Source organism: Carcharhinus amblyrhynchos, chromosome 2 (assembly GCF_965287045.1).
Source record: "Carcharhinus amblyrhynchos chromosome 2, sCarAmb.v2.hapA, whole genome shotgun sequence".
NCBI lineage: Eukaryota > Metazoa > Chordata > Chondrichthyes > Carcharhiniformes > Carcharhinidae > Carcharhinus > Carcharhinus amblyrhynchos.
In genome coordinates, this window is record NC_137325.1 from 129,331,995 (window position 1) to 129,344,758 (window position 12,764).

At 41.6% G+C, this 12,764-nt stretch overlaps 1 protein-coding gene across 4 annotated transcripts in view; it reads right to left on the reverse strand.

Annotated features, from left to right (window-relative positions):
• dync2i1 (dynein 2 intermediate chain 1) overlaps positions 1 to 12,764 on the reverse strand; it is a 92,568-nt gene that overhangs the window by 52,309 nt on the left and 27,495 nt on the right. For all 4 annotated transcript variants that reach the window (XM_080212749.1, XM_080212758.1, XM_080212740.1 and 1 more), the window contains exons 6-7: positions 12,127 to 12,197; positions 1,912 to 1,969 (exon numbers count right to left, since the gene is read on the reverse strand). In XM_080212749.1, the coding sequence (XP_080068875.1) occupies positions 1,912 to 1,969; positions 12,127 to 12,197 (129 nt within the window). The remainder of the gene's footprint in view (positions 1 to 1,911; positions 1,970 to 12,126; positions 12,198 to 12,764) is intronic.

Here is a 12,764-nt window from a genome sequence, read left to right on the forward strand (position 1 = left end):
CAATTAACCTGGGCTAGGTCTGCTCTCACCCCAGTGAAATTGGCTTTCTCCCAATTAAATTATTTTACTGTTGCGAAGTTCAACACAAAACAGTCTGTCAGATGGTCCAGAACATTATCAGGAACATGCTGTGTTACTGTGAGCAAGACTACTAGATGTGTCATGATCCTGATGGAAATAATCTTGTGTTAGACCTAGATCCAATTGTAATGAATGAGTGGCTAATAGAAATTTCTATACAAGGTGCAGTCTGCTACTGGTATAATCACATCTGTTGGGGAAAAATCAGTATAGAAATGGTAACAGTCAACCCCTTGAGGAAAGAAAATTAGAAATGGAAAAATAAATAGATTTCACCTCTTATTGCAACAATGAACAACAATCTTCATCTGTACTGTTCCTTTAATGTCAAAATTGTCCAGGGCACTTTAGAGAATAAGAGACTGAAAGGAACATTGAGACAGATAGGTCGGGTGACTGGAAGTTTGGTGAAAAGATGGAGTTTGGAGAGATTTTTAAAGATTGAAAAAAAAGAGGTCATGAAAGAATTGTGACAGTTGTACATCAATGATGAGAGGGAAGATGAAAGAAGTCAGAATCATAGGAACAGAGTTTGCAAAAGGTTTCCAGATTGCAAGTCCAGAGGACACTTGAAAAAAAATGGGGTTGGGGAAGACATGGAAGAATCTGAAGACACAGGCAAGGATTTTAAGTTAAACATGTTGCGGAATTTCTGCCAATGTAAGTGACTTAGGATCATTTGGCTAACGTTTTGATAAATTGGAATTGATGAAGGTCGAAAACCTTTTTCTTTATTCGTTCATGGGATATAGTAGTCACTGGCAAAACCTGCATTTGTTGCCCATTCCTAATGCCATTAAACTGAACATTTCAGAGGACAGTTAAGAGTCAACCACATGGCTGTGAGTCTGGAGTCACATGTGCACCACACTGGGTAACAACTCCAGATTTCCTTTCCCTAAAGGAAAGCAGTGAACCAGAAGGGTTTTTATGACAATCTATAATCATCGCACGGTTACCATGACTGAGACTAGATTTATATACTAGATTTATCAACTGAAATTAAATTCTACGAGCTGCTATGGTGGGATTTGGACCCAGGTCCCCAGAACATTAGCTTAGACCTCAGGATTACCAGTCTTCTACACTAAGTTACCACTATACCCCCCTGAAAAGAACAAGGGAGATATTAGAGAAGTTGAACAGAAATAAAACATTCAAAGAGTTTCAGAAGTGGAAGGTTGAGGTGTGGATGGAAGTGGACAGCATTCTAGATAAGTAAACAGGGTGCTATATCACAGTGAAGTTTCAATCTCAGCTCTGCATTGAAAAAGTCTTGATATGCTTTGAAAAAGGTTTGATATGATCTGGTTCAGCTCAAAGGACTGGTTGGGGATGGGGGAGAGAGAGTGAAGAGAGAAAGAGAGAGAAAATTAGCTGGAAGAGAGCAGTGTTTATGATATAAATGATAAGAGCCAAAAATAATGGTTTCAATCTTCCCAACATTCAATCGGAGGAGGTTTGGATACATTCCCGACTTCTAGACTTCAGAGCCTTACAGAACAAGTTGTGGGATCAAAAACAATGATGGAGAGTTGAAAGTAGAAAGCTGTTGGGTATTTGTAAAATGAAAATTGATCCCATGTCTGCAAATGAGTAAGAGGCAACGTGTAGATAAAGGAAGTACAGCGATCCAAAGATAGATCATTAATTACCAGTTCTGACAGAAATGTGAAAGAATGACTTTGCTAACTTTCTCACTGTGTGACAGATCAAACAGGCTTGTGTGTCAGACTAGGCCAAAAAAAGCAATAACCTTTTCAGCAATATTACTCATCCACCAAATCTAATATGTAGTTATCAGCCTAAGAAATTAACATGGAAAATTACCTCTTGTGTGAGAGTTTCTGTTGGTTTCGTTTGACTATCAATTTGTTCTTTTGTGCTCCTAAAAATAAATACAATAGATTCAAAAATAAAGTTATAAATTGCGTACACACCAGCATCACTATCAAAAGTTCCTTTCGAACAAATTAAACTGATGCAAAGAATTGTGATTAACTTTTTGTCTTTTTTCTATTTCAATGTATATTTTAATCTAGCAGCATGCATTTAGTGTCTTGGGGCATATTAAACAGGAGCAGAAATAGGCCATTCATCCCTTCGAGTCTGCTCCACCATTCAACAGGATCGTGGTTGATCTGTTCGTTTCAGGTTCCACATTTCCCACAACCCTCACAATTCTCCTCATCTCTGTCCTATAAGGGCAACATCTAATTATAGAACTGTGCCCCTAGTTCTGGACTCACCCACAAAAGGAAACATCCTCACCAAATCCAGCTCATCAAAACCATTCAGGATCTTGTACACTTCAATCAGGTCACCTCTCAATCTTCTAAACTCTAGTGTAATTAAACCCAGCATATCCAATCTCTCCTCATAAGGCAGCCCATTCATTCCAGGTATTAATCTAGCAAACCACCTGTGAATCGGCTCAAACATATTTACATCCTTACTTAAACAGGAGAGCAAAACTGCACGCAGTATTCGAGATATCGTCACATCAAAGACATGAAGCATAACACGCTTACTTTTGTGTTCAATTCCTCTCATAGCATTCCATTATAGCCTTCTGGATTACATGCTGTACAAGCATGCTAACTATTTGTGACTTATGCACTAGAATATCTCGATCTGTCTGCACCCTGGATTCTGCAGTCATTCTCCATTTAAGCAATATTCTGCATTTTGATTCTTCCAGCCAAAATGAACAACTTCACATATTCTCACATTATAGTCCATCTGCTAGATGTTTGCCCACTCACTCAAGCTATCTATATCTGTTTGCAAACTCCAATGTCTTCTTCACAGCACATTTTCCTACCTATCATTGTGTCACCTGCAAGTTTCGCTACCATGCCTTTGCTCCCCTCATCCAAATCAGTGATGTAAATTGAAAAAGGTTGAGGCTCCAGCACAGACCTCTGCAGTACCACTCTCGTCTCATTTCACCAATCAGACAAAATGTGGAATTGCCGGTGTTGGACTGGGGTAGGCACAGTAAATAGTCTCACAACACCAAGTTAGAGTCCAACAGGTTTATTTGGTAGCACAAGCTTTCGGAGCACTGCTCCTTCATCAGGTGAGCAAAGAGTTCAGTTCACAAACAGGGCATTTATAGACCCAAACTCAATTACAAGATAATGGTTGAAATGTGAGTCTTAACAGGTAATCAAATCTTTACATATGCAGACAATGTGAATGGAGAGAGAGTTAAGCACAGGTTAAAGAGGTATGAATTCTCTCCAGTTAGGACAGTTAGTGAGATTTTGCAAGCCCAGGCAAGTCGTGGGAGTTACAGGTAGTGTGAAATGAACCCAAGATCCCAGTTGAGGCTGTCCTCATGTGTGTGGAACTTGGCTATCAGTTTCTGCTCAGCAATTCTGCATCGTCATGAAGGCTGTCTTGGAGAACTCTTACCTGAAGATTAGAGGCTGAATATCCTTAATTGCTGAAGAATTCCTCAACAGGAAGAGAACATTCCTGCATGGTGATTGTTGAACGGTGTCTGTTCATCTGTTGTCATAGCGTCTGCACAGTCTCTCCAACGTACCATGCCTCAGGACATCCATTCCTGTAGTATATCAGGTAGACAATGTTGGCCGAGTCACAAGAGTATATACCATATACATACTCCACAACACCACACAACCCTGCCACAGCAACCTCCGCAAGACGTGCCGGATCATCGCCACAGATGCCATCATCTCACATGAGAACACCATCCACCAGGCATACAGTACATACTCTTGGGACTCAGCTAACATTGTCTACCTGATACAATGTCTCCTGCCGGAAAGGATGGCTCGAGGCAAGGTACATTGGCGAGACCATGCAGACGCTATGACAACAGATGAATAGACACCGCTCAACAATCACCAAGTAGAATGTTCCCTTCCTATCAGGGAATACTTCAGCAGTCAAGGATATTCAGCCTCTGATCTTCGGGTAAGCGTTCTCCAAGGCAGCCTTCACGACAATGCAGAATCGCTGAGCAGAAATTGATAGCCAAGTTCCGCACACATGAAGACAGCCTCAACCGGGATCTTGGATTCATGTCACACTACCTGTAACCCCCATGACTTGCCTAGATTTGCAAAATCTCACTAACTGTTCTGGCTGGAGATAATTCACGCCTCTTTAACCTGTGCTTAACTCTCTCTCCACTCACATTGTCTGCACCTGTAAAGACTTCATTACGTGTTAAGACTTGCATTCCAACCATTATCTTGTAATTTAGTTTGTGTCTGTGTATGCCCTGTTTGTGAACTGAACCCTTCACTCACCTGAAGAAGGGGTAACGCTCCAAAAGCCTGTGCTACCAAATAAACCTATTGGACTTTAACCTGGTGTTGTGAGACTACTTACAATCAGACAAAGACTCATTTATTCATCCTCTTAGCAATCCATGCTAGTATGTAAACCACCCACACCATGAGCTTTTATTTTCTACATCTACTTTGTATGTGGCACATTATCAAATGCCTTCTGGAATTCCAAGTACAGTACATTACAGCCTCCCCATTAATCCAAAGGAATTGAATTCACATTAATTGATATTATTTCTGAGAATGTATCAGCTTCAATGAAATGCTAATTCAGTTCCTTCATATTACTGAGTTCAAGCTCTGTTATAGATTTGTTTTTATTCATTGTCACTGGCTAGACCAGTATGTATTGACCATCTCTAATTGGCTTTGAGAAGACAGTAGAAGATGCTAACACATTGCAAGAACAATAGAAATAAAATTAACACAACATTATAAAGTTGATCCCAACATTTGTGTTCTTTCATCTGCTAATTTTTCCTCTGAGTTGATTTCTCACTGGGGTTTACATCCAAAGATTCCAAAGTATCTGATATCTCACTCTCAAGAAGCCAGATTTCATATTGAACCCTAACCAATGAGCATCAGAATGTCGATGAACCATTCAGGCAGTAGAGACACAGTAAAAAGCTGAATGCAATTCTCTCTTTACTTTGATATCTACAAACACGCATCTTTGGTAGGAATCAGTGAACAATGATTTTTGTTTTATTCATTCATGGCATGGGCCTTTATTGTTTATCATTAATTGCTCTTGGGAAGGTGGCAGTGAGTTATCCTTTTAACTACTGCGTTCATATATTACTGTATGATACACCCACAATATTGTTACAGAGGAAGTTCCAGAATTTTGACCTAGTGACTGTGAAGGAACAGTGATAAAGTTCCAATGCGGTGTGTGACTTTGAGAGGAACTTGGAGATGGTCGTGATCCCATGCTTCTACTACACATGTTCATCTAGATGGTAGAGGCTCTGTTTTTCAAGGCATTGTGAAGGGGTGCATCTTGTAGTTCATGCACACTGCTGTCAACATGCACTGGTGATAGATAGAATGAATATTTAAGATAGTGGTGAGGGTTTTCCATTAAGCACTGCTTTGTTCTGGATGGTATTGAGCTTCAGTGGTTTGCAGCAGCTACACTCATCCAGACAAGTGGAAGGATTCCATCACACCCGACACATGCCTTATAGATTGTGGACATTTGGGAAATTACAAGGCACATTAGTAGTCACAAAATCTCCAGACTCTGATTTGTTCTTACAACCACAGTATTTATATGGCTGGTCCAGTAAAGCTTCTGGTCAATATTCCTGCCTGGACGCTGATGCGGGGGATTCAGCATTGGTAAGTCCTTTGAATGTCAAGATAATTAGATTCTCTCCTCTTGGAGATGGTCATTGTCTGACACAAAAGTTATTCATCATTTCAAGCTTGAATGTTGTTCAGGTTTTGCTGAATGCGGGTCACTATCTGAGGGGTTATGATTGATACTGAATAAGATGTAAGCATCAGGAAGCATTCCAGTTCTTGTGTTGGACAGAGATCACTAATGAAGGTCTGTAAGGGCAACAAGTAAAAATTTGCAGGTGACAAAAAATTTGGAAATATCACAGATGAGAGGACAATATCAATAGACTTCAAAATGGTATAGACAGGTTGGAAGAATGAGCAGCTACATGGTAGATTAAATTTAATGTAGGAAAGTGTGAAGTAATACATTTTGCTCGGAAGAATGAGGCAAGATGACATAAAAAGGATAGAATTGTGAAAGGACACAGGAATAGCGGGGCTTATAGATACATGTGTACAAATCATTGAAGGGAGCAAGGCAAGTTGAGAAAGCACTTAATACTACATATGGGATCCTACACTTCAATAACTGATGCACAGAGGTTACAGTTCAGTTTTGAAAGAAACACTGACTCAACTGAAGTACTGAGCTCAATTCTGGCACCATACTTTAGGAAAATTGTGACCGCATTGGAGAGAGTGCAGAAAGGAATTAGAAAAATTGTTCCAAAGAAGAAGAACTTCAGTAACAGGGCCAGATTGGAAAAGATGGAGATGCTCTCCTTGAAAAAGAAACCAAGAGGAGATTGGATAGAGAAATTCAAAATCATGCACAATCTGGACAGAACAAATAGAGAGAAACAGTTCTCATTCGTGGAAGGATTGAGAGCCAGAGGACGCCAATTTAAGTAATTGGCAAAAGAACTAAAGGTGACATGAGAAAAAAACCTTACTTACAAGATTTTTTTAAAAACTTCATTGATGGGAAGTGAGTACCCCCGGCTAAGCCAGCATTTATTGCCCATTCCTACTTGCCCTTGAGAAGTGGTGGTGAACTGCCTCCTTCAATTGCTGCAGTCCATGTGATGTAGGTACACCCATAATGCTGTTAAGGAGGAAGTTCCAGGATTTTGAACCAATAATAGTGAAGAAATGGCAATATATTTCCAAGATGGTGAGTGGCTCGGCGGGAAATTTCCAGGTAGTGGTATTCCCATATACCTGTTGCTCTTCTAGGTAGATGTGAGTTTAGAAGCTGCTGTCTAAGAAGTCCATGCGAGCTCCTACATCTTGTCGATGAGGCATGCTGCTATCATTGTGCATTGTGATGGCAGAAGTGAGTGGGGTGTCAATTAAGCAGGCTGCTTTGTCCTGGTACTGTCAGGCTTCTTGGGTGTTGTTGGAGCTGCACTCATCCAGGTAAGTGGAAAGTCTTCCATCACATTCCTGACTTGTGTCTATGGATGGTGGACAGGCTTTGAGAAATCAGGAGATGAGTTACTTGCCACAGAATTCCAAGCCTCTGACTTATCCTTATAGCCACAGTATTTATATGGCTAGTCCAGTTCAGTTCGTGACCCCCCATCCAATGCTTTACTGATGATTAAGGGTAGACAGATAAGTTGGTAATTGGCTGGGTTGGATTTTTCCTACCTTTTGTGTGTGAGACACACTTGGGCAATTTTCAACAATGCCTGGTAGATGCCAGTGTTGTAGCTGCACTGGAATAGCTTGGCTAGTTCTGGAGCACAAGTCTTCAGTACTATTGTATATGCATCTGTGATGCTGGGGCTTTCCATAGGAGACCAAGATGGTCTACTCAACACTTATAGCTAAAGATTGTTGCAACTGCTTCAGCATTACCTTTTGCACTCATGCATTCAGCTCCTCCCATTGATATTTGTGGAGGCTCTTCCTCCAATTAGTTGTTTAATTATCTACCACTATTCACTCCTGGATATAGGATTGCATGAGGTTACAGATTGTGGTTGAGTACAATTCGGCTGTTGATTGCCCAAAGCACCTGATGCCTGCCCAGTTTGAGCTGCTGGATCTATCATATTTAGTAAAGAGGTAGTGTCACACAACGCAATGGGAGGTATCCTCAATGTGAAGACGGGATTTCATCTTCACAAGGACTGCGTGGTGATCACTCCTACTTGAAAACATTGTCAACTTAACAATTTTAGAATGAGAATGATGGGGTAGTAACTGGCTGGATTGGCTTTGACTTGATTTTTGTGAACAGCACATAACTGGGCAATTTTCCATCTTTTCACAAAGATGCTAGTGTTGTAGCAGTAGAGTCATAGAGGCTTACAGCATGGAAGCAGGCCCTTTGGTCCAACTTGTCCATGCCACCCATTTTTTTAAACCTCGAAGTTAGTCCCAATTGCCTGCATTTGGCCCATATCCCCCTGTACCGATCGTACCCATGTAACTGTCTAAATGCTTTTTAAGAGACAAAACTGCACCCACCTCTACTACTACCTCTAGCAGCTTGTTCTACACCCTCTGAGAAAAAATTGCCCCTCTGGACACTTTTGTATCTCTCCCTTCTCACCTTAAGCCTATGCCCTCTAGTTTTAGACTCCCCTGCCTTTGGGAAAAGGTATTAACTATCTAGCTGATCTGTGCCCCTCATTATTTTATAGACCTCTATAAGATCACCCCTCAGCCTCCTACACTCCAGAGAAAAGATTCCCAGTCTATCCAGCCTCTCCTTATAACTCAAACCATCAAGTCCCAGTAGCATACTAGTAAATCTTTTCTCTACTCTTTCTTGTTTTGTAATATCTGTAATAGGGTGACCAGAACTGTATACAATGTATACAGTATTCAACTGTATCCAAATGTGGCCTTACCAATGTTTTGTAGCGCTTCAACAAGATGTCCTAACTCCTGTATTCAATGTTTCCTAGGGTGGAAGCAATACTGAAACATCATGGCTAGTTCTGAAGCACAATTCTGTAGTATCACAGTTGGAATGTTGTCTGGACCCATGGCCTTTGCTACATTCAATGCATTTAACCAATTACTTATGTCACATGGAGTGAATTGGGAACAGCAATTATCTCTTCCCTAAACTCAGGTGCCAAAGTCAATATAGCATCCTTATGTTAAATGTTCTCAAGGGTAAAGGGGGAGACATTAAATTTATCATAAAGTAAATTTGAATTTACACACACATGTTGCCTTTTATTGGCCAGCGCTATAAATAATTTTGGCGGCAAACTGAAAAGAGTGAGAGGGACAAACATGTTCACATACCACATATTATGTATCACATTCCTCACTAATATCACTAAGAATGCCAAATGAGTGTGCAAGTATTGACCTGCAAAGCTGTTTCCCACAGGGAACTGATGTTATTTTGTGTAGTCCTGCTAAAAATGGCACCAAGTAAACAAGTTCATCCCCCTGAAAATTGCAAATGGACAGAAAACCTCTCGATGACAAATACATCAAGGTCCTGGCTCAAAGGCACATAAATAGCAAGCACATATTCAAGAATTACCTAAATGAACGCATAGCTCTTAATACTGTTGGCCAAGGACTGAAAAGGGGCTGCATTCAAAGGCTGCAAACTCTACTTGAACTGCAGTAACCTGAAGCTTGAAACTGGCTTGAACTGGTTAAGTTTACTTAGTTACAAAGGAAATGTTGTAAGACACAAGTCCTTATTTAACCAGAAAGCAATGAGGTAATCCTGTAGCTTTTCAGAAGTGGCTTTATTTTGTAAATGCTGTGATTTCAGCCAATCACCGACACTAAATGGCCTTTCAACCTAGCATCTAGTTCATCCAATCATTTGAATTTCACTGGAAAGACAGAGGCTAAGGGGACACGTGCTGGAGGTCTACAAAATTATGAGAGGCATTGACAGGGTGCATAATCAGAAGCTTTCTCGCGGAGTAGAAGTGTCAATTACAAGGAGGCACAGGTTCAAGGTGAGAGGGGGAGAACTTAAGGGAGATGCGTGGGGGAAATTTTTCACGCAGGAAATGGTGGGTGTCAGGAACGTGCTGCCAGAGGATGTGGTGGAAGCAGGCACATTAGCAACATTTAAGAGCATCTAGATGGGTACATGAATAGGGAGGGAATAGAGGGATATGGGCTGAATAAGGGCAGAAGGTTATTTTTAGCTTAGTTAGGGCATCGTGATTGGCACAGGCTTGGAGGACCATAGCTTTTGTTCTCACACTGTACTTTTCTTTGTTCTTTGTACCTAGGACCTTGGAGTGGGGGCCAATGAGGGAAGAGTATGAAATAAACAAGGGTGCTCGACAGACTGGAGGGGCTGATTGTGGACAAGTCCCCAGGACCGGATGGAATGCATCCGAGGATTCTGAAAGAAATGGCGGAGGTGATAGTGGATGCCTTGGTGGTTATTTTCCAGACGTCGCTGGATTCCGGGGAAGTGCCGGATGATTGGAAAAAGGCTAATGTTACGCCGTTGTTTCAGAAGGGTGCCAGGCAAAAGGCGGGGAATTATAGGTCGGTTAGTTTAACGTCTGTGGTAGGTAAAATGTTAGAATCTGTCATTAAGGAGGAAATTGCGAGGCATCTTGAAGGGAATTGCTTGATAGAGCAGACGCAGCACGGTTCATTAAAGGGAAGTCGTGTCTGACAAATTTACTGGAGTTCTATGAGGATGTGTCTAGGGCGGTGGATAGAGGAGAGCCGGTGGATGTGGTCTTTCTAGATTTTCAGAAGGCGTTTGACAAAGTACCTCACAAGAGGTTATTGCAGAAGGTCGAGGGACATGGAGTGGGGGTAGGGTGTTAGCGTGGATAGAGGATTGGTTGTCAAATAGGAGGCAGAGAGTGGGGGTCAACGGGTGCTATTCGGATTGGCGGATGTTGACTAGTGGAGTGCCCCAGGGGTTGGTGCTGGGGCCTCAGCTTTTTACCATTTATATAGATGATCTGGAGGAGGGAACCGAGTGTAGGGTGTCGAAATTTGCTGATGACACCAAGATTGGGGGAACGGCAAATTGTGCGGAGGGTGTGGAGAGTCTGCAGAAGGATCTAGATAGGCTGGGCGAATGGACCAGGAAATGGCAAATGGAATTTAATGTTGGCAAGTGTGAGGTGATCCACTTTGGTAGGAAGAATGGTAGGAAGGACTATTACTTACGGGGCGAAAAACTGCAGCAGGCGACGGTGCAGAGGGACCTCGGGGTCCTTGTGCATGAGTCGCAAAAACCCAGCTTGCAGGTGCAGCAGGTGGTCAGGAAGGCAAATGGGACGCTGGCCTTCATAGCAAGGGGGATTGAATATAAAAGTAGGGAGGTCTTACTGCAGCTGTATAGGGCATTGGTGAGGCAGCAGCTGGAGTACTGTGTGCAGTTTTGGGCACCGCACCTGCGCAAAGATATTTTGGCCTTGGAGGGAGTGCAGAGGAGGTTTACTAGGCTGATACCGGAGTTGAGGGGGTTGAGCTATGAGGAGAGGCTGAATAAACTGGGCTTGTACTCGTTAGAGTTTAGAAGAATGAAGGGAGATCTCATTGAGACGTATAAGATGATGAATGGGATGGATAGGATAGAGGTGGAGAGACTCTTCCCGCTCAAAAAAGACAGTAGGACTAGGGGGCACAGCCTCAAGATAAAAGGGGGGCGGTTTAGAACGGAGTTGAGGAGGAACTTCTTCACTCAAAGGGTGGTGAATCTCTGGAATTCTCTGCCCGTTGAAGTGGTGGAGGCTGCCTCGCTAAATATTTTTAAGAAGCGGGTTGATGGGTTCTTGATAAGAGAGGGGATTAAGGGTTATGGGGAGAGGGCGGGAAAGTGGAACTGAGCAGCGACAGATCAGCCATGAAGGGCAGGCTCGAAGGGCTAGATGGCCTACTCCTGCTCCTATTTCTTATGTTCTTATGTTCTTATGTAAGTTTGAACCAACATCAAAGAGGTAGCATATCTTGGAAGAGATAAACAATAGAACAACAATAAAGACTCCCAAACCAGCTGCAGTGAAACTCCACACAGTTATCATGCAGAAGAGGAAAGCGTCCAGAGGGAAGGTGAATGCCTGACCAGCATAGCTTTTTCCCCTCAGGTAATATCTCTCATATTCTGTGATTACTCAGGAATTATCATGGAAACCAATGGGAGTGACTTTAAATTGCACAGTTTCAATACAAACTGCATGCTTATGTTCTAATCAGCTGTATGATTTGTAGGTACACTGCCTAACAACGATAATAAAGTGAATTACTAATGGAGACATAATTGCCTCCTCTTCTCTTTGTACTGAACTGATAACTGTTGTCGGTAAAATACAGACAACACCATTAAAACCCCCACACAACACAGCAAACAGCAAACTCTCATCGTAAAGATGGCGCTGAACCAAAGCATTCATTTATTTGTGTAAAGATTAAGAGTGAAGTTATCAATTAGGTCAAAACAATAATAATTTACCCTTTCCGTTTGCTTTCATTTGCAGTTTCTTGCATAGACCTCCGGTCTTTTTTCCTCCTGCTACTTTGTTCCTATAAATAAAATAATAGTGAGGATATGCCAATAGATCAAATGCATTCAGACATAATTCATCAAGAAGCAAAGAAAATAGATTTATTTCCATACACAGAAAGCTTCTTCTATCAGCCAGGAATATCCATGGCCCTAACATCTACAGGATGGCAGGGAGAAAGAGACATTCCCTTTAATCTCTATGTTGTCTCTCCCATCCGAACTAATTATATCCATATCACAAGGTCGCCTCCAATTCCATGCTCTTACAATTTTTGCTAATAATCTCGTGAGGAATCATATTAAATACCTTCTAAATGTCCAGACAGCCAAGACTCCCTAGAACCTCTTCCCACCATCCATCATTCCAAAGACCTCCTCAAAAATTCAACGAGATTAGTAAAACATAGCCTACACTGTCAAATCTATGCTGATTCTCTTTGATCAGTCCAAATGCTCAGTACAATTAGCTTCGCACAACTTATGTTCAAATACCCACCAATTAAATTTAGAAAAAGGATGTAACAAAAATCACCTGAAAATATTACAAAATTAAGAATGGCCAATGAAAATTTGTATCTATTGCA